The 23,517-nt window shown below is 40.9% G+C and overlaps 1 protein-coding gene across 1 annotated transcript in view; it reads left to right on the forward strand.

The window, feature by feature from the left end:
- Positions 1–23,517, forward strand: part of Cped1 (cadherin like and PC-esterase domain containing 1) — a 259,149-nt gene that overhangs the window by 83,584 nt on the left and 152,048 nt on the right. The window contains exons 5-6 of the mRNA XM_021190377.2: positions 18,537–18,669; positions 21,700–21,868. Of these exons, the coding sequence (XP_021046036.1) occupies positions 18,537–18,669; positions 21,700–21,868 (302 nt within the window). The remainder of the gene's footprint in view (positions 1–18,536; positions 18,670–21,699; positions 21,869–23,517) is intronic.

A 23,517-nucleotide genomic window follows, 5' to 3' on the forward strand; every position in this document is an offset into this window, starting at 1 on the left:
GGAAGGAAGGAAGGAAGGAAGGAAGGAAGAAAGAAAGAAAGAAAGAAAGAAAGAAAGAAAGAAAGAAAGAAAGAAAGAAAGAAAATAGGGTCCCTAATGAAGGAGGGAAGGAAGGAATGAAGAAAGGAAGAAAGAAAGAAAGAAAGAAAGAAAGAAAGAAAGAAAGAAAGAAAGAAAGAAAGAAAGAAAGAAAGAAAGAAAGAAAATAGGGTCCCTAATGAAGGAGCTAGAGAAAGGACCTAAGGAGCAGAAGGGGTTTGCAGCTCCATAGGAGGAACAACAATATGAACTAACCAGAGCTCCCAGGGACAAAACTACCAACCAAAGAGCGCACATGGTGGGACTCATGGCTCCAGCTGCATATGTAGCAGAGGATGGCTAAGTTGGTCACCAATGGGAGAAGAGACCCTTTGTCCTATGAAGGCTCTATGCCGCTGTGTGAGGGAATGCCAGGACCAGGAAGCAGGAGTGTGTGGGTTGGTGAGCAGGGGAAGGGGAGAGGGGATAAGGGATGGGTGTTTTTCGGAGGGGAAACCAGGAAAGGGGATGACATTTGAAATGTAAATAAAGAAAATATTCAATTAAAAATAATAATGATGAAAGAAAGAAAGAGAGAGAGGGGGAGGGAGGGAGGGAAGGAAGAAGGAAGCAAGGAAGGGAGGAAGGAAGGAAGGAAGGAAGGAAGGAAGGAAGGAAGGAAGGAAGGAAGGAAAACTATAACAAGTAAAATTTAACACATTGGTTACATACAAACAGGATGCAGCTTTATAAGATTCTAATTATTAATTACCAAATATAAAATTCCATCATTAATATAACACGATTGAAGTTATTTTTAGCATTGGCTCATGATGCATACTATGACGTCTATTCCAGGTCTACTATTTCCAAGGTTTGCCTGTTCTTGAATCCTGACACTTTTCTCTGTGCTTTCTGGGAAGCTTCCTGATGCTTTTTTAACTCCTAAACCACTTGCATTCTATGCTGCCCATGATCAATTACACTCCCAACGCAAGACACTTCCCCTTAAATAGAAATATCACTTCGTTAGTATGACTTGAGCAAAGTGGCAGCAGAAAGTAAGCTGATGGAACCAAGTCATACTTAACTACACCCTCAGTTCAGGCAGAGTCTGGTAGCATGTAATTATAAAAAAACAATGCACGCTAAGTCCGGCTATGGCTGGCACTGGCACCATGGTCTCACCACCCCATGAGGAGCCATAAGGCACAGTCTTCCCAGGCTCCCGAACTGCTCATACCCTCCCAGGCCATCCTACCCCTGCAGCTAGCCTGCCGAGACTGGCTGCTGCTGGCTCTAAACTCCTAGCCCTGTATAATGAAAACACCCGAGGTTTATAATTTACCAGCCAGATTTATAATGGCAAATCCTCAACCCCAAAATGCCCACACAAAGTACTCAAAACTCAATTGATATTGATACAAGCTGCACACAAGGTTGGAAAGAGTGACCTACATTACTCTATTGCCCTTCTATGATATCCATAGCTACCTGTGACTATTTCAGGCCATGTAGATCTCTCTCTCTCTCTCTCTCTCTCTCTCTCTCTCTCTCCCTCTCTCTCTCTCTCATTTGACTAAGATTTCACCTGACCTCGTCTGCATACAGACAGCAACCCACAGGGTCTCTTAGCTGTATTTGTATTTTATAAAAGAAGTTCACACACTCAGTGAATGTCCAGCTGGAGGCATCTCTGGAAGTACATTTGAATGTCCATTCAGTGTCTCCCTGGCTACCCATCGTCAAAGCTTGCAGGAACCATCTATGTCTTCATGCATTTGCTTCTCTACGAGAACTGAGATTCCCTGAAGGTGGAACCTCATTTTAGCACTAAACTTCAGTACAAGATCATCATCCCTAGTAGCGATGAGATGGCTCGTCCTTGTCACTAACCTGACTGGAGGTCTGTGAGGATGTTTATTAAGTAAGGAAGATCCACTCTGAGTGTGCTGTCACTGTCTCCCAGCTGGGACTCCATCCTGAATGGAAAGAAGAAAGCCAGCTGGACAGGAGCATTTCTCTCCTGTTTCCTTACTGTGGGCACAATGGGACCAGTGACCTTACACACCTGCTGCTACCCCATAGACTGTACCCTTAAACAGAAAGCCAAAGTAAACCTGTCCCTCTTAAGTTGCATTTGTGAGACCTTCTGCAACAGCCATGGGACAACGTAATCATCACCACCTTTTTGAATGTTAAAGATTATTGAAAATGGAAAGGTCGTTAGTGGAGAGTGTTGGAGTACTGACAGGAGAGCCCTGCCAATCACCAGAGGGGTTTAACCAATGCAGACTGGCTTACCTACTTCCTCGTTGTGATGTAACTATTGATCTAATGCTACAGGTCAGAAACCAAGAGCCAGAGAAGTAGGGAAGGCATCTCATTCCTTCAAGTTGTAGCCATTTTTTTTTTTTTTTAAATAAGAAGTGCTAGATTCTTATCCACATGTATGCTGGAAAGCTATAAGCAAATCTCCAGCAGCAGAAGCTGCTCGTGGGAGATTTCCCATGTAGCCAAAGGTCTTTCTACCTCATTGCTCTGAAAAATAAAGACAAAGACAAAAACAAAAACAAAAACCTAAAAACCCACCACAACAGCAGACAGTTGAGTCCTTTCTCAGGTTGTTGGTTGGTCTTTATGTAGGCAGCTTGGAGACGGATGAGCACTTCTCTCAGGCAGGCTTGCAGTTTGTCCTCTTCGTCTCATTGTTTCTTTGGAGGAGCGTCTTGGTGCTGACAGCTCAAGGATGGAGCAGGAAATCAATAGTAGAAGCCTCTCTCTGGATCTTTCCCAGGATTCTTCTGTTCTTCTCATAGGTTAGTTCCCCAGGCAGTTTCTTCATTTCAGTGATTCTGCCTTCAAGCCAGAGGAAATGAGTCTGGTTAACTGTCATGTTTCTTTTTATGCATGTATCATACCAAAAAGAGTGAGGGTGGGAGAGATACAGCTACCAAACCTAGACCAGAAAGGAAGAGCCTGTGTGGACTGCAATGGACTTTGGTGGATATTTTTACTTAGATCTAAACACTGAAGAAGAAAAAAAAAAAAAAAAAAGAAACAAAACCTGAGAGTTTCAAAGGAAGAAATGCAGTTGTTTTGACTAATATTCAGAACTTTGTCTATTTTTTTTTCTGTTATTTTGTAATTTAGTGCAACGTTGTCAGCTACTCTGTCATGCAGAGGATTAACAGGCACACAAAGAACTTGGTTGTTGACTAGTAAATCCAAAGTGCATCTGCCTTTAGGAACAAAATCACCAGATCTCCACCCTGACCTCTTTCTGAACAGGTGAAGGCTCACATCTACTGTTGGGTGTAGTTTTTGCTACCCCACTTTAAGCTTCTGGGGATCGGTGCTACCAGCCCCGCTCAGGTTCCTCCGGATCCGTGCGTGGACACACACATCCGCTTATCTTTATATTGCTTTAGCTCCATGGCCAGCCTCTTCTAAACCTTCTTTGGCTGTCACATCCTTCTTTCTGCTCCTAGCTCAGCTCCCTAACTCTGCCCTCAGCTTCAGTTGGTTGGTTACCTTCAGTTCCAGCTCAGCATCCTAAGTCTTCCCTCAGCTTAGCTCTGCTTCTAACCTCCCGCCTGCTACCCCAGGCCCAGTCAGGGAAGTGGCCAATGGCCACTCTACCCTAGATCTCACGTGACTGCTGGCTTTTCTCCCTCTAAAGCATGGTGAATCTCCTTCTCCCCCTCCTGTACCTCTTAGCCTGCATGCAGGGGCCCTGGAAGTCCTACCTCATCTCGTAGCTCCAGGTTCCTTCCTTGAGTTCATGCCCTGATTCTCCTAAATGATGGAGTGTGACCTGAGAATTGTAAGCTGAAATAAACCTTTTCCTTTCCAAGTTGCTTTCGGTCATTGTGTTTTATCACAGCAGTAAAAACCTACCCCTTGTACTTATGTGAAAAGTCAGGCACAGATGTACATGCTTGTGATCCCAAGACTAGGATGGGCAAAAGTAGGATCCACAGAGCTTTCTGGCCAGCCAGCCAAAACCCAGTGAGGAGCTCCAGGTCCAGTGAGTGATCCTGTCTCAAAAATGATAGAGGAAGATGCATGACACTGACCTCTGACCTCTGCATGTACATCAACATACACATGCACACACACAGACAGGTGCATGTATATACACAGACACACAGACACACAGACGCATACATACACATACATACACATATGCATGTGCGCACATATATATACACACAAACACACACACAGATATACACATGTACACACAGATACACACATACATATATACACAGGCACACACATGCATATGCACACGTGCACACATACATGTTCACAAACTCATGTGCACACATATACACACATATGCACACATAGAGATAGATACACACATGCACACACAAACACATACAATACACACAGATACACACACATACACACACATATACACATGTGCACATACACATACATACACAAGCATACACACACACACACACACACACACACACACACACACACACACACACACACAAACCCAGATGGGTAGGAGAGGTCAATAATTTGGGGAGATATACAATGGATGTTGATTTTCAAATCAAGCATTCCCCTAGCCTTCTTCTGGTAGTAAAGACAGATATTTGCTCTCAACAGTATTGGATTGGTTATGGAAGAAAACAATAGTAATTTCGAGATGCTCTAGGGTTCACTCATTTTCACAGTCATACAGACCAGGACACTTGACTTGAACATATCCCCAGCATTAGAAAATAATAATCCACTAATGTGAGGCATTCGCTGACGAGTGCATGGCCTCCTCCCTTGGTTGTATGTTGCACAGCGTTTTGCTCATGAGATCATGTCTGTTATGGCTCATCTCTAGAACATCACATTGTAGGGCGTATGCATAATAAGACACATTTATTAAGACTAATGCATTGGCGCAGGCATTTGGTCTCTTCCAACATGTCGCATTGAAAAATAATCTTGATAGAAACTGAAAGTAAAAGTCACGGCAAAGCATATGGAAAATGAAACGCATGCAGATTCCTACGCAGAATCAGAATCTTGCTTTCTGAGCTGGAGTTGTGATTATAAAGGACTCCTGTCCTGTCAGAAATGTAATTAACTGAATAAGAGAGTAGCTTTGAAAGAAGTTCTCCCCTTTAATGTTGAGGTAGACATGCTCCTGTTTGCGAGAGATGCACAGACTCTATTATACAGCAAACATCTTTCAAACCCTGTGATTCATTGCATTTATAACTTTTGAGACTATTTTTAAAAACTACTTCTAGCACCATCTAGTGGTCAGATGGGGGATGTTCTCTTGTCCTCTTTTTTTTTTTTTTCCTGGCATTTTTACTAAGAAAAGGAGCAGGGAGCCCACAGTATAGCATTCCAAGGGGTCACCTTGCCCCAGAATAACAAAGCAAGGAATTCACCCATATTAAGTGAGGGGACCTTCTTGCCTTATGTGTTTCACTCAACCTCTTTTGTGAGAATGTAAGCCCTGGCAGCAATTCAAACCTTCAAGGAGTCAGGAGTCCCAGGATGCAGAGGGAGAAGCCTCATCCTGTGTTCACCCAGCTGTAAGGAAACCTAGGTAAAATACTTCCATTTGGCCTTCTTTTAGACTTATAAAGTGGAAACGATTTTATCGATTTTTCCGTCTTCACGCGGTCGTTATAAAATGTTTTGTATGGCAAGCTTTACTATAAATCTGTACACGTTGCAGATAAGGTGTCTTAGTTACTGTTCTATTGATGTGAGGAGATACCACAGCCAGGGCCACTTGTATAATAAAGCATTTACTTTAGGGATGGTTGACAATGTCAGAAAGTTAGTCAATGACCATCCCAGCCAGGAGTGTGGTGGCATGCAGGCAGGCTTGCCTATGAGGCTTGTTTAAAACATAAGTTGGCAGGACTTCATAAGGGTTCACATGCCAGGATAATTTTATAGATAAGCTACCCTAAAAAATTAATAAGACATAGCATTAAATTTTTACTTATACCTCAGACGCTGTATCTAGCCCCTCTTTAACCTCACATAATTATTTATGGAGTAGATACATTCATGTACATGTTCAGATCCATATCACCTACTGCACCATTATACTGGGCTTTTTTAGGCTGATTATACTATCCAAACTAAGGAAGAATTTATTTGGAAGAAACCATTATGTCTGGGTCTAAGAAGAGATTACATTTATTACTCGTTATTATTTCACCAGATAACAAAATCCTCTTGATTTGGTGCTCATTGGTATTATGATCAAGCAGTGCAATGTGTACTTACAATAGGCAGAAGATGGTTTTGTTTTGTTAGGAAACTCAACAGCAGACCAGAATTGCTAGCCTTGGGAGAGAAGACTCTCCAGTCCTCCCTATTTGCTAGTAAGATATCTTATAGGGATCCCCTTATACTTTATCTTATTACCCCTTTTCTCATGCGACTATGCTAGACTCAACTGCTCAAGCTATCAATATCTCTGCTAGGCAAAAGGAAGGCCTCCCATGGGAAGCTTTATGCTGTAGTCACATACTTGGGGTTAAGGATGAGAGGTCAAAGGTGAGCCTCCTGTGAGTGCCAACAGCAGTTTCGGGTCTGGGCTTCTCGGGTATGATGGCAGCACCTTCCTGGGCTACTTACAAAGGTCTCACTATCAGTTACCTTGGCGTCTTACAGTTGTTTTTCTGGCTTTTACCGTAGGATTCTATGGTGTCAGTGAGAATTAACTGATTGTGCTGTCAAACTGTGTTGTGCTGTGCTGTGTTTTTTTGAAAAGCACAAATGTGAGAAGGTGGATTAGTGGCTATGCGCAGAGCCAAGTTGTGTTTTACAGGAAGTATATGATTTGGCGGGATTAATGGTTTGTAAAAATCATTTTTAGAGTTGGAGGTTGCTTTGACTTGATTATTAGCTGCTACTGGGTAGTGGTGTGTGCACCAAGAGCCAGGCGTCTTATGTGTAAATCCCATCCTGGCCAAGTAATAGCCCAGTACCGACATGTGAGTTTCCTGCCTTCTCTTTGCTTTAATTTTCTGACTAGAATAAGGGAAGACCACAGTTTTCTAGCCGAGGTTTGCCTTGTTCTTGTTGTTTATTTTTTTAAGCAAGGTCTCACTATGTATCCTTGTCTGGCCTGAGCTCCTTATATGGACCAGACTGGCATGGAGCTTGCAAGGAACTTCCTGCCTCTGTCTACTGAATGCTAGGATTATGAACCTACACCACCAACTTTAATATAGAGATTTTTAGGAGGATAGACTGGGTTCATATCATTAAATTACTTTGAATACTGCATGTTATATGTGTAGAATGAGAAGTTTATGGGCATTAAATATGTTTTCACTACACCGCAAAGAGCTTGTCTTGGTCAGTGTTCTAATTCTGTGAAGAAACATCATGACTAGGACAATTCTTATGAAAGGAAGCATTTAATTGGCAGCTTGCTTGCAGATCCAGGGGGTCAGCCCATTATCATGATGGGGGGCATGGTGGGAGAATGGCAGTACTGCTGGCCTTAGAAAAGGCTGAAAACTACATCCTCTTTTACAGGCAGATAGAATAGAGTGAGCTTTTGAAACCTCATAGCTCGCCCCATGTGGCATACTTCTTCTGATAGGGCCACACCTCCTAATCCTTCTAATCCTCTCAAATAATTCTATAGCCTGGTGACTAAGCATTCAAACATATGAGCCAATGGGGGCCATTCTTATTGGAAACACAACAGGGGTCTAGTTTTATTTTTATTACTGTGATATATATATATATATATATATATATATATATATATATATATATATATATAAAAGTTTCTATTACTGCTTACCAAAGGCAACATATGGGAGGAGGTTTATTTGGCTCACAATTCAATGTTGCAATTCATATTGTGGGGGCGTCAAGTCAGGAATTTAAAGATCACAATCACAGTCAAGAGCGGAAAGATGAAACCCATGTCTTTGCTTCCTTCCTTGCTTGCTTGCTCTAGGATACCTTTCTCCCCTCTCATACTATTCAGGACTACCTGTCTAGAGAATGGCACTGCTCACAGTGGGCTGGGTTTTCCTGTATCAATTAACCAATCAAGACAGGCCCCATAAAATCATGACCATACCCCAACCTGACTTTGTTAATTCTTCAGTTAAGACTTTCTTCCTAGGTAATTCTAGGTTGTGTTTAGGAGACAACTAAAGCTGTAACAGATAGCAAGTCTAGCCAATGGGTGAGCTCAAATTCAGTGAGAAACCTTGTCTCAAAAAAACAAGTCAGAAAATGAGAGAAGACACCCATATAGACACATATGGATAAACCCCTCCATATATACATAAACATATGTACACCCTAGATCTGCGGTTTTCAACCTGTGGCAACCCCTTCAGCAAACTAGTATCTCCAAAAATATCCACATTATGATTCATAACAGGAAAATTACAGTTATTAAGTAGCAGCAAAAATATAATTTTATGATTGGGGTCACTACAACATGAGGAACTGTATAAAAGGGCCACTGAAGTAGAAAGATTGAAAAATACTGGTCTAGAAAAAAGTAGTCTATAGAATACAGAACACTGCGCTGAAAGCTGCCCTTAATTTTATGTCATCCTGATACTGTGTCACTTCTCTTGCTATCCACCTTATTTTAATTTGAGGGCGATTCCTTGCTGGTAGATCTCACTCACAGTGAGATCACATTGCTGTACTAGTGGAACAGACTCACTTCACACAAACACTCCAGTGCCCCAGTAAATAATGACCTGATGTCACTGACCATAGACTGTAAAAAGGGAAGAGAATGTTGTTGGGAAATCTCTCTCTCTCTCTCTCTCTCTCTCTCTCTCTCTCTCTCTCTCTCTCTCTCTCTCCCCCCCCCTTTTGATGCTGGAATTGGATGTGCTTAATATCACTGAACTTTAACAGCGTCACAATTAGACTCAACCAACACATCTCTCTGGAATGGAGTTGAGATACAGGGCTCTACTTACTTTTGGTATGAAGCCATCACTATTCATGACCCAGTAATCCAAATACTGCAGTCACAGGAATGTTTACTCTGACTCTAAATAGAATTACTAAGAATGATGATATGTTTAAGTAAACTGGATCTGTTCTTCATCTTCCGCTCTGCGTTTTGCAGATGCTTCAGTTTCTTTATCCTTCTTCTCCACTCAGTGTGGGTCAGTCTACAGCCAGTTTTAGAATAGTGCTGTGTCACTCAAGAGAAAGAACTTTCAACTATAATCATAGCCGGCTATAAAAATGCAAGGTCCAATCCACAAAATGATATTTTAAATTACCCAATAATACAATGTATTTGTAAACCTACAGTGCCAAGGGCGAAAAGATAGAGTGCCAAGGTGCCAACCGAGACTTTAATGAAAGAAGCTGTTACCCGTTGGACAGATTTTAATAGCGCATTTTGCTATGCGAGAGTCACTGAGCCACTTTTAAGCTGTCGGTGGGTGAAACTCCTTAACCATACAAGACATGGCTCACACCTAAAAGCAAAACTGGAAAGGGAGAAACCTCTAGTGTGTCAAATCAACTTAAGGAAACTCTAGTGGGAAATACATGCCTTACAGCCAACTCAGACTCTCAGGACTAAAATATACTGAGAATTTTGTAAAGTCATTTGGGAAAGAAAAGTTAGATGGAGGAGTCCACAAAAGTGCTGAGTAGCCAGCTTCCGGGAGAAACCCTCAGCAGCTACAGGATGCTGGGCAGCAGCTCGGAAGCAGTGCGGGAGAGCCTGAACTGCAGATCGTTTGATGGATAATGGTAGCCGTGGACCTCTGTCACGTTTCACCCTAGAGCCATGAAACTGAGTGAGCACTCTTACATTTCAGATTCCTTATAGACACTTCGTGTGCTTTTCCTCTAAATCCAACTTTGCTGGCCTGCTAGTGACCCCCAACTCCTCTTGGGAAGAGTACCCCAAGCCCACTCAAGCTGTGGAACCTGACTCCAGCCACAGGGGAACTGAGCCACTGAGGCAGGGGAGCCGGGCCAAAACAACACTTTGAGAAAGCTGGGCATCATGCTGACTGGGCAAGCAAAGTAAAGCAGCCTCTTCCAAAGCTCTCATCTCTAGTCCCAAAGGCCTTGTAGGGTAGTGGGTTGGTTTTTATGGTTTTTTTTTTTTTTCTTTTTTAGATATTGAAAGAAGATTTAGGATCACTCGACCTGTAACATTTGTTTATTCAATGACTAGTTTATTAATTGATTGATTGACTGGGGGGAAGGACAAGCCACAGTACACATGTGGAGGTCAGGAGACAACCCACTGGACTTAATGTTCTCCCTCAAGGTTCCTGTAGGGACCCGTCAGTTCCAGGGATCGAACCCAGGTCTTCATAGTCGGCAGCAAGCACCTTTGTGCTTTGAACTTTCTGTCTCGATGTCCCTCATCACAGAACGAAATTTCTGCCAAAAATCTTCATTTAAAAGCCTCTTATTTTCTGGATAGTTCTCTTTAGTTCATTAAAAACACTGTTTCCCCCAGTCACTCTCTTCGTTGAACTTTTTGTACATTCTTCCCTTTCAAGCTCACCTTTACAGAGCAATCAGTTTGATTTTTAGGCATCATGCCAAGGTATACATTAAAGAGTTAGTTTCTAAGTCAACATAATTCCTTCATTAGATGAAGAACAAAAAGAGGAAAACCAGTATTTTTTGATATTTTTTTCTTTGCTACTAGCCATCTTAAATTCTTTCTGCTACTTCTAAATTGAACTTTAAAATCACCACCTGTTAGCCGGAATCTATTGTGATAAAAAATAATGTCAATTTTTTTTTTCATGACTCGTGAGTGATATTAGGACTTACTGGACTTTTTAAACCAATGACTATATAACCCTAATTTATTGAAGATGTCAGGAACAATTTTGGATGCCACAAATATTTTCTTCAAGATATTTAAAAATAAATAGCAAAATACATTTTTTTTTTCCTATCAGCTTTTTCTTGGTCATCGAAGTAGCAGCTTAAAACAAGGTAATTTCAAGTTTGGGATTGCCTTACAGGGATGTTCTAGTTTTCTTTATTTTCTGTCGTTGTCAAAAATATAATGACAGAAAGCAGCTTAAGGAAGAAATGGGGTTCATATTGTTTACACTTCTAGGTCATTTCTATCAGTAAGGAACTCAAAGCAGAAACCTGGAGGTAGGAAATGAAGCAGAGAGCACAGAAGAAAGCTGCTATTGGCTTGTTCCTTGGTACTGCTCATCTATCTTTCAAAAAAAAAAAAAAATCCTAGACTCATCTGCCTAGGGATGGTACAACCCACCAATTAGCAATCAAGATAATGCCCCTCAGACGTGCTCACAGACAGTCTGATGAAGCCAATTCTTTAGTTGAAGTTTCCTCTTCCCAGTTGAATCTAGATTGTGTCCGCTTAACAAGAAAAACTAAATAGCAAATGGGAGATGCAAATAAACGAGGTTAAATGGAACCCTACCTGCTCAGGATGCCACGGAGGCAGGAAGCACACAAAACCAAGGTTAGCCTGTGCTAGAGTGAATTTAAGCAAATTGTTAAGACCTGTCTCCGAATGAGAAATGAAAAGGAAAGCTGGGATGTAGTTCAATTGTAGAGTGTTTGACAAGCATACAAGGGACCCTAATACCACATACAAACCAAAACCAAAGCAACTGAGTGTGAAAGCCAGGCAAATCTATGAATACTAATGCAATACCTCAATAGATATGGTCTATCATAATTTATGATATATTATTCATAATCTTGACAAGAGATGAAAAGTTTCTGAGGAATATTTGAAAAAATATCTTTATAGAAACATTTATTTTAATTTCATTAATTAGTTTAAATGCTTACATTCTTTATAGAGAAGAAATATTAACATGAAAGTTTATAATTCAGATAAGCAGAGAAAGAACTGACATTTTCGGTTGCCCAATTATCACTTCTAAAGAGCATCTCCCTCCACTTTGGCAGCATTGAGTTTGGTTAATTCTTTAGTGATGTACAAGACAATAGAAGTGCTAAGCTAATAATCCTCTTCACTCCAAACTATTTCAGAGAGTTGGGGTAGGGTGTGGCTGGCTTCTGCCTCATGCCCTCAGTCTTCAGTGTATAAGAATCCACTCCTGTCTTCTGTGCTGAACAATCAAACCTGAGCCCCACAGATTGCCATCACACTACTGGCCGATGGTCAGGAAGGAACCGCAGAATCAGACAGTAATTCTGTACTCGTTTGTCTTCCTGAGTGTTCCACGCTGGTTGCCTGTTTCTGGCATGCAAGTCCCTATCTCCCATGAGACTTCATTTAGTCAACCGTTGCACGTCTCTGTGTCTTCTAAATTCTTATCTTGGGATTCAAAGATCATGAAATTCTTGCTATCATAAAAAAACCTTGGCTCAAATATAATGCCTTTGTTTACAAACAACATACAAATAGAGAAGCTGCTTGAGAGTAACACTGTATACTTTAATATACTAAAATATGGTGTAAAAAATCTGGATTTGTGGTTAATGCCTGGTTTCATTTAAATGGTAACCATTACCCTCAGCCAGTGTTTGTATCTTACATTTAAGTTATCATTGACTACACTACATTTAAAAGGAATTTATAATTACTGTTGCAGATTCTAGTAAGCCATTAATTATTCTGATGCAAATTAAATCAATTCTATTTCATGGTTTATTCCAGAAAATGTGTCCTGGGGGAGATGGTTTGATATTAGTAAAGTGATTAACTTCTTTTGCAGCAGGTAGATTTAGGCATTTACTTTATTGTCATATTTATTGGACTCTTATGTATTAATATTTGTTGGAAGCTGTGTTTCAAATTGTTATTAATGACACTCATTAATTTATGTTAAATTATTCATCTTGGGCTTTGCTGGGGTAGTCAAGCATTTTCTTTTCTTTAAAACAATTTTTTTGTCATCTGGAAAATTCATGTAGAAAAACATCAGAGGAAAATTAAGCTGCCATAAAGTAATAAAACAATCTTTCATGCTGTTTGGTCATTGCGGTGAAATCATAGGGCAAGCAAATTGAAGTGGTCGTCTAGACACAGCTTTTATTACCAAGGAAAATGAGCGGAATTCAAGGGTCTTATGTTGTCATGGTCAAAACATAGAGGAGCCCATGGGGAAAATTGGTTTTGTAGAACTGTGTGACTTTGACACTTCCACTGAAAGAACTGAATGAAGGGCACTTACAGCTTGCAATTGCTGAATGCTTGATAGGCGTGTGATGGATGGATTGGTTAGTTGGTGGCGATTTTTGCACAATGACTACACTTTTAAAGGGTGTTGCTGTGTTGTGTCATTGAGCTGGTCATTTTTACGGGTCAAATTGTGTCTCCACTTACTACAGGGCATGGATGACATCTCATTTCCTATAACAGAATGCATGTGATGCTCCCCCCCCCCCCGCAAAGAGTATGATATTGAAGTGTTGTCTACACACACACACACACACACACACACACACACACACACACACATTTGTGGTATGGCATGTCCTTCTATGATAACAGCATGAGAAAGACCTCTGAGGCCATCAAGAGGAAGTCATGATCCACTGACACACATAGTAGTGCAATGATTCCAGATCGTGAGAAATTACCCATGGATTGCCCAAACAAGGACAGAAACGTGTTCTAATAATACGTTTCTGTGTTTGCCATACTCGTTCTCTCAAAGACACCTTGGTCAATGCTATTTTAATAAAATGACAATAAAACCTGTTAAGGACTCAGTGCATTTGGAGTATGCAAAGTCCCCAATGACAACCTGCAATTGTCTAGGAAGTTCTGCTGTAAATCCATCTAGATCTGTTGCGGGCAGGACACTTTTCTTTGAACAAAGTACAGAGAGCTGGACTCAGATGTGCTGTGTGTGTCAGTTCCAATGTTACTCTACTCATGACCTAACATAGTATTAGAACCTAATAGAAAATTCCTTTAAATGAGTGACACAAGACAGGAACTGGGCTCCTCACTCCCTTAGGACCACACGAAGCTAACCCTGAGGAAAGAACAGGGTGTGAACCTTCCCAGTCTACTCAGAAAGAGATGTGGTATCAGCTAGGTCTACACAGTCGTCCGTGTTATACATACGTTTGTGTGGCTGTACCCCTTATTGTTTTGTACTCTCCTGAAGAGGTGAAAGGATGATTGATTGATATTCCTCAAATACCTTCTCAGGGGGTGGTGGCTTAAAGAGCATCCATCTGTAGTCTCTTTCCCATAAGGCTACTGGACCTCATACAAACGGAAGGGCAGCTGGTTGGCCCTGTGACATGTTCATCATTAATGCAATATGCTAAATTGGCAGTCCAGGGATTTCTCCCCATTTAATGCCCCATTAAGCCATGTATTAGAATGGCAACTTTGTACCCAGAATTAAGAAAACTAGACTTGCAAAGGACTTTAGCTACCACTATCCAGGTACTCATCCAGCAAAGATTTGTTCTGCACCCACTATGCTTTTTGGCTGTGATTTTTTTTCATCAACATTCAAAAACTGGAGCAGATTAAGAGGTGAGGATATTTGTTGTCTTGTAGGAGACTTGGACTGTGTCTCCATTGGTTACAAGAAAGATGCTAAACACTCAGGAGTGACCTCAGGGTCACCTCTTTCTTAAAAACAGGTGATCAATGTATAGGTAGGTTTTTTTGCACGTAGTATGTTTATGTGCTCATGCTAAAACTAATTTTAATTTTTAAAATAATATTTTATTAATTCTATATTTTATGTGTTCATACAATATATGCTGATCATACTCACTGCCCCAACTCCTTCTGGATTCTCTCTCACTCCCCCAGTATCCAATTTGTCCTGTGTCCAATTCATGCTACCCATATGCCCATGAGTGTTGGGCTACCCACTGGAACACTGTAGACTTATCAGGGGCCACACTAAAAGAAAGCTGACTCTCTCTTCCATTTACCCTGGCAGTTCACTCTAGGCCTTCCTCCAGATGGCTGTCTTTCACAGCCTACATCCATGTGGATTACTTGGCATTAGGTGCTAGCAAGAGCTCAGGCTTAGGGGTAGAAAACTGTGTGTCATTGATTCCCTATCTTTCTTGCCTTGGAAATATGTGTGCCCCTCTACCTGTGGTCTTTATTTGATGACTACAGTAGAAGCTATTTCTGGGTATGACTTCAATCTGTGTATTTCTCTTATATGTTTGGTTGTGAGCCTAGCCTTTAATGGCTGAGCCATCTCTCCAGTTTCAGTGTGTGAATTTCTGAAGTCATATTTGTGATGCACTTGAGTTTTGCAGTTATACTTTTTGTAGCTTTTATACCTGCAAGACAAGCATTAACATTTGTAAATGCCCACAGGCAGAAGTAGCAATTAATACCCTTATAACTATATTTATTTATACTGCTAATCTCAAATCATTAACTGCTAATCAAGGACTTTTATTTTCACTGGAAATTTAAAATGCAAAACACTGTATTTAGTTTCTTCATAAGAAATGCAAGGCAATGTCCAAACATTTGTGAAACATAATTATACTTTTGCTATTACTTTCATATTAATTACTAGCTATGGGGCAAAACATTAAATCAAATACACCAGAAAATTGGCAGCTAATCTTTTCTAGTACATGTGTTTTCCCAGTGTTTAGTCTTTACCTGTGCTGTATATAATTACATGCTACACAGAGCAGGAGGAATTACTAACCAAGGGATGTATTTTTAGTTCCTTAGGGTAACATTTTGGTTTGTAACCACAAGTTGGCTAAACAACTCAAAACTATTTCATTGCTAACAGGAGCACCTGGAAAGGGTCAGCCTTGTATTTTAGTATTATGAAAAGCTTAGACAACTCATGGTATTCACCTTCTGGAATCTAGAGGACTCTCCGGCAGTGTCACAATCCCAGTGTTGATTGGCAACATCAGAAATGCAAAGACAAGCCTCTTACTTCTAGCTCAGTCTCCCTGCTCATATAACAGCACCCCAGTCAGCAGGCACTGGGACACATTCCACTACATATTAAAAGGCATGAGAAAGGCAGTCCTGCTGCATCTCTAACAAAAGGTCCAGTTTTACTTCAGGCGACTCGTAAGCTTACAGGCTTCGGTGCTCTCTGAGACAAGCTAAGAGTATGCAATAAATAAAAGCACCGCACTACTCACTGGGTAGCATTTCACATCTGAATCTATTACACACTCTGACTTCATACCATGGGCAAGAAAACCTAATGGATGCGTGCGAGGCACTTCACATGTAATTGCTTATGAAACATTTCTACTATCCCACGCGAGTGAATTAGAGAGTTATTTGGAAGGCTACCCATGTAACAGAGTCTCTCATCTCCCAAATTCCTTAAGACTACAGAAGCTATTTTCAGCTGTATTGTGGGGAGAATTCTAGGCTTTCTGCATGTGTCTAGGAGTTAGGAGGGAGGAAGCAGGGTAGGAAGTGGGTGGGCTGACCTACTGAAACAAATGTTGGATGGATACACCAAACAAAGACCTAAAAGGCCCCTCCCACAAATATCTGACTCTGTTATCTAACATAATTGTGTTCACAATCATTTATAACACTTCCATGAAACACAGCTGATTTTTCTATTTATTAAAGGGGTTTATGTCTGCTCATTTTCCCCATATTCAAATAAAATAAGAGTCCATTTTGATATCAAGGTATAACTAATTGCAAAAGGGATGTTGTTGTTGTTTTATAGGAATCATAAGATGCAACCATCAACAAACCTCAAGCCAAGATTGAGGAATTTTGTCAACATCTTACTTATTTTCTTCCCCCATAGATGAGGATTTTACCCAAGGTCATGCTCATGGGACATGCATGCTCTACCACTAGGCTGCATACCTTAGCTCCCATATTTCCAGGTCAGCTGGATGGCTCCGTGTGTAAAGGTGCTCACTTCTAAGCCTGACTATCTGGGCTCAGGCCCTGAGACCTGCACACATGCTGAATGAAGGCAACCAGCTCCTATAAGTTGTCCTTAGACCTGCACAGGCACCTGTACACACACGTCCACAAAATGTAATAAAAAAAAATTTAAGGTTGTGATTTCCAAGGAAAGAAATGAACTGCTATGCCTCTTCATTTATCAACTTCAACACCAAAGCAATTTGGATAACACCAGTTCTGCTGTTAGGATACATGGAACTTCATCACTAAGGAAGCCTTACTAATAGGTTATCAGCATTTTCTTGCACAGGAATCACACTGTGTTACAACGGGCTGTGGGAATGCATTGAACAGCCCTGCTTCTATGACTTTCACTTGGGAATGTGAGAGGCTTTAAATTAGACCATGATAGTATTGATGGAGTGTGTACAAGAGGAAAATTAAATTCCATTTTGAGACCTGGATAAATTGTTTGACTCAAAAAATAAAGTAGTGTGACCTGGGGGTAAAACAAGTCCTACACACTCTTGGATAGTATAGAAATTGGGATAAATGTTTTAAGAGGTAATTTGATAATATCTAGTAAAGTTACAACACATTTGTCCATGGTCCTGGTAACTCTACATGCCTAGAAGAATTTGGGCAAACTTATATAGGTACACCAAAACAGTTGTAGAAGAATGTTCATCACAGTGTTGTGAAAATATCAACAGAAAAATATTTCAAAAGTAAGAACGCAGCAGAGAAGGATGGCCTACTCAATTATATATGTGGAATACTATAATCCACTGAGAAGTGTATATTGAGTAATTCTACATAAACTTAAGAAATAAGCCAGGCATGGACCATTGGGATGTCTCTCTTACATATTTTAAAAAACAAATTCCTATGTATATACATTAGTATAGGCGTATTGTTACTTATCTCAGTTGTATCCATGTATGTTTTAGAGAATATAAGATGTATCCATGTATGTTTTAGAGAAGATAAGATGCTCCAGATGTCCCGTGTTTCTCAGGATTTTAAAAGTTGATGTGTAAGCATGCACTTCTGATAGGGGAGGCTTTCCGCTTTTATTCTACAGCTTGTTGTACCTTCCGGGTTCTCTTTCTAAGCATATCCAAAATTTTCACTTTTTAAACATTTCAGTGTAACTGTTCTGAAGTAAGATATCACCACTCTTCATTTGTGTCAACTTAAACCTTTCTGAAATAAAGACCCTTGTGAAGGGACCAAGGTCATGGGGCATAACCAACTCAAGTATATGAAGAAAATATATTGTTGGGAAATTAACTCCCTTTCTGAGTTCTGTTCACACTCCAGTCAGTGCCTACGGATACCTTTCTATCAGTGACAGAGCACCCTTAGCAGTGTGGATGTAGATCGGGTTGGGGTTGAGTGGTTAGAAATACGGAGCCTCTCTTCCCTTCTGAGCAAGCAAATTGAGAATCAGTTATTACCATTGCTCTCCTGGTGATGGGGTCAGGGGATCCGGCAGACAAACAGCCCTCCAAAACAAACTTCTCCTTGATCATGCATTCTTCCTTCATAGATGCAACCTGACTTCAGAATGGAGGGATGGGCTTTGTAGTTTTGATGCAGCATGCTGTAATTTAGAAGCAACTCCGGGAGGAAGCAACAAGGATGACTGTCTTTTGCTTGTGACTCTTTTCAGAATTGCGACTTCCAGTGAGTTCCTCTGTGTGCCTGGATTGGGGGACACAGTCACGGCTGAGGGTTTCCAGTCATCTCTCAAAAGCAGAGAAGCCACGCATATGGAAACCTCGGGACTGGCAACGCAAACAGTTGTAAGATAACCATGTGTAACGTTCTATCCAACACATATTGTAGGCAACAAGCAAAACAACAACAACAACAAACTAGAACTCAGAGCTCAGAGCTCGGGCATTGGGTTGGGGCAGGGTGGGAAGTTGTGACTTGGTAAATTGTTAGGATCCACTCAGAAGGATGCTCAGTCACTGTGGCTTAAGAGGGAAAGTCATCGGGGCTGGAGAGATGTCTCAGGGGGTAAGAGCGCTGACTCCTCTTCCAGAGGTCCTGAGTTCAATTCCCAGCAACCACATGGTGGCTCACAACTATCTGTAATGGGATCTGATGCCTTCTTCTGGTGTGTCTGAAGATAGCTACAGTATACTCATATACATTAAATAAATAATTTTTTTTTTTAAAAAAGAAGGAATTTCATCATTGACTTTCTTCTAGACTAGTTCAAGTTTCTGCTTCTTCAGAATAAACATTTGGGTAAATTGGACTCTTAGCTATTAAGTTACACTAATATAAATTGAATTTAGAACCTTGACAATGTAAAACTATAAAGTTTTAATTTCCATTTTATATCTGCACGACATTGCTTCAGTCTTTGAATATGGCTGAATGGATTTTTCTTAGCTATTAAATTTTTATGACTCCTACGATCTAAGAAAGGGTATCAAGTTGTCCAAGGTATTTCCAGGAAATGATACTTTAAATATAATTTTTGTATTCATCTTTGAGAGTTTTGTATAATGTATTTTGATCTTAATCTCTACCTTCTCTTCCTCCTAACTCCCCTGAGATCCATTAGTCACCCAGCCCCAACAGCATCATGCCATTATTTATTTGTTTATTTATTTATTTATTTATTTACTATTTATATAACACTTTGTACTACTTATATCGTGTGGGTGAGGAGCCATCCACTGGAGCTTAATCAACCTACCACGGGCCACATTCTTAAAGGAAACAGACTCTGTCTTCCCATAAGCCATCAACTATCAACAGCTCCTCAGGTGGATGGTTGAATGGCTTAATCTTAAGCATGTGTAGTGGTGGCAGAACCTGCTGCTGGGAGGTCATGAGAGCAGCAGTTTCAGTCTGGTCCACCCTGACCTCGGGCTCTTACAGCCCTTCACCTTGCCCTTCTCTGTGGTAGGGAATAAAGATGTCCTGAGCACCCACTGACCCTGATCTTCTGCACTGTGACAAGCTGCAAGCTTCGGCATTAGCTACTGTCCACAGTCCAGAGGAACTTCTCTGATGAGTTCCAAGAGCTTCACTAATCTATGGGTATAGGAATAGGAGTTTAGAGAGCAGTTTGATGCTCTGTCCATTTAACAACATATTAGCAGGTTTAATCCTGGAGCCTGCGAGCTCTCCAGGCAGATCCCTGGCCAGATTCATAATAGTAGATATCCATGTCCTCCTGTGGAACATACCGTAAGTCCAAGCAAAAGACGGTTGCTTACCAATAACATCCATGCCACTATTGTACCTATGGGCACACTTTCACCCCCTAGGCCTTTACTGTAGTTCACAGGGTTCACTACTGGTTAGGACGGTTGATGACATTCCCCTGCCCCAGGGACCTACATATAGCACTTTCCAGCACTGCAGAAGCTGGCCAGCAGGGAAGGAAGTTTCTAGGTCGGTACCAACTTGATTCCTGCATGTCGTATGATTAAAGTGTGTGATGTCATTAGCAACAGGATCTTACCATCAGGTCCTGGTAGGCAACCAAGTACTATGGCAATAGCCGGTGTTATTTGGGAGATCTCTGAGACACTCCTGACTGACTACTGCTTTAGGGAGGCATCCCATGGTGCCCTGGGCTTTTACTTTGTAATCTATGATTCCTGGGAGGAGCATCATACCCTGCCTAGTTCTGGTGAAACTCTTATACAGAAAATGTAAACACTTTTGAAGTTTATAAAGCAGTGGGTTTCCTACAGCTTATTTTGAATATCGTTAGTGTTAGGCATCCCTCCCCAGACTTCTCTACTGCCCTTCCCTCCCATACCTCCCCCACCCCCACCCCCGCACTTAAACCTCCCTCCACATTTCCCCTTTCCCTTTCATATCACCCCTGCTCTTCCATCCCCCCTCCCTTAAGTTCTTTCTTCCCTCTTCCCACCAATGATCCCTCCTTGCTTTCCTGGACTCTACAGATTCCGGGTAAAGGATTTTAGGATCACAGGGGGGGGGGGAAGTAGATATTTTAATTTTGTCATTCAAGACATAAATGAGTCTGCCTCATCTACTTGTATAATTACTAGATAATTGTTCAGCATTTAGGAGTGCTTATTGAGAAATCACATGTAGCTTCTGCGCAATATTTTAACTTCCATAGTTTTCATAAGCACAGCTACATTATTATTGATTAGAATTAGATTCCTGACATATAGACAGAAATACAAATAATTTTATATTTTGGTATGATTTATGACGGAAGTGTGTTTGCTTGATAACAAAACAAGAAACAAGTATTGTTTATTGCTTTCTTTACATTCAGCCTTTAAGTTGGCCTTTAATTATGAGCAATGAGGCGTGTTTGTTACATAGATGTGAAGTAGTTGGGGGAAGTATTCAAGAATTTTCTTGGTGGCCTGTCTGCTGTAAAATAATTCAATGTTTGCACAAACTGAAGAGAACATCTAAGAAAGCAGGGGAGAAGGAGGAGGAGGAGTTTCTCACCCAAATTCATGCATTCACTTCTGCTCAAAAGTCCCATGAAACTGAAGTCACGGAGCGTGTGACTAAATTAATTGTCAGAAATCTTTAAACATTATTTTAAGTACTGTTTTCCTTTGAGGAGTGGGAGGATCCTTTGATTCAGTCTTCCAGTGTAAAGAACTCTACAAAGACATTGATGGCGTGTCTTTGCGCTCGTGCACCCCCTGGTGGCGAGAGAAAAATCCAAACGTTGCAGTTGTTTCAGGAAACCCACTGACCAAGGGGGGGGGGGGATGCAAGAATTTATCAAGCTTTAGGACATACGCCCATTGCATATTCAATTTTAAATGCAGCGCTGTGTTTTTTTGTTTTTTTTTTTTTTCCTGTAGGAATCTGACTACAGTCGTTGCCCCGCATGAAACAGTCTTTAGAGCAGAAGAGCTATCTGTGATTCTTAAGGCTTATGTGCTGGTGACCTCCTTAAGGCCTTTGCGGGCCTTCATTCATTCAACGGGCACGGTATGGAGCCCACCAAAGAAGAAACGCTTCACTGTCAAGGTAAAGGTCCTACGCAAGCTGTCGTTTCAAGCAGTATGCTCAAGATAAGTAAAATGGGTTGGGCCGCCATTCTCCAGCCTTTATGGCTATCAAATCCCTTTGAACGAAGATTGCATCTTTTTATTGCTGCAAGCCGACATTTTCATTTAGTACGTGCAGGTTCAAAATTGAGTTGGAAATAGCTTCATTCACTAAGGATCCCTTTTTCCCCCCTCTCTTCTACCTACCATTCTGAGGTCAGTTCTTTTACCTATTAACCAAAGGCTCCTAAACCGTTCTGTTTTTCCTGGCTTTCCATTTATTTAAGAAAAAAATATATAGTCAGTGTAACAACTGAAAATATAATTTTGCCTTTACGCTTTCTGCTTCATCGTTAGGAAGCTCAATGACTGTTTCATTCCATCAGTCAATACTGACAGTATCAGCTGGGTGCAAAGAGACGCCATGAGGCGTGCCTAACGCTGTAAGCTGTGGTATCAAAGATAATGAGGGTGCTTGCAGGAAGAGCTTACGAGTATCTCCAAGATGTTGAGTTATAAGGGGGAAATTCAAGTTAACGTGGTTCCAACTAAGTTCTCTGTGAACACGTTGGGTAGAACTTCGATTTTGCAGGAGAGAACTGGAAAGAAACCAGAAGACATGGTCTTGAGGTTCAAAAGTGACTGGATGGTTTCTTTTTCTGGATTTGCCTTGTGTCGATTACATTCTGAACTTCAAGAAGTGTTCCAGTAACGATGACACTTTACTTGTTCATTTAAACATTGTGATAAACACTCACTGACCTAGTAACAGTGAAGAAGAAGCCCACAAGCTATGGAAGCAGGGTTGGTGGCCCAAGTCTTTGAACTTGCTGTCTTTAACCTTGAAATAGTCATTGGAACTCAAGTCTACACACGTCGATGTTTCTCAGTGAATCTTGAGAGAGTGGATTTATTCCGAATTGTCTTCGGCAAGTCTTTGAAGTAGCTACGCACGCCACGGCTATCCCTATTCCGTCCTTTCTATTGATCTAAATTAAACATGACTGCTGATTTGTAGCCATTGTGAACTAAAAATATTTGCAACTTCATATGGTTTAACTGAAGAATGGAGGTTGAACATAGACAAGAATCACAGTCTTCAAATCGTGTTACACTGTTTACAAGTTCCACAAACACTTAAGCAGAGACCAGGAAAAGTCAAGGGTGTGGCTCTGTCTGAGGTCAAAGGTCTGAGAACCAAGTGTTCAAACTCCAGCAGGAAGACGATGAGTGTCACAGCTCAGTAAGAGCGTGCAGGCAGCTTTGGGGCTTTATTCTTCCTGTCCTATCTTGTTTAGTATACTTTCCTTTTATTTCATCAAAACCATAGTTTGGCATTTTTCATTGTAGGGCACGAATGTTCTGTAACCTTGAAAGTTAATCTTAATATATGCAATGTTTCAGTCACCACTGGTTTAACATCTGCAGCGATGTTTATTGTCTTATAACAGTTATTGATTTCAAGATCGAATCTCAGCCTAACTTATAATCCTCCTGCATCAACTTCTAGAAAGCCGGGGTAGCAGGCCTTCTCTGCCACAACAGTCTGTTGTGCAACACTTCTTGAAGTGTTTTTCTCCTAATTTTTTCCCCCTTCCTTTTTCTGTTGACTGGATTTTGATCTTTCTG

The sequence above is a fragment of the Mus pahari genome, chromosome 2, assembly GCF_900095145.1.
Source record: "Mus pahari chromosome 2, PAHARI_EIJ_v1.1, whole genome shotgun sequence".
NCBI lineage: Eukaryota > Metazoa > Chordata > Mammalia > Rodentia > Muridae > Mus > Mus pahari.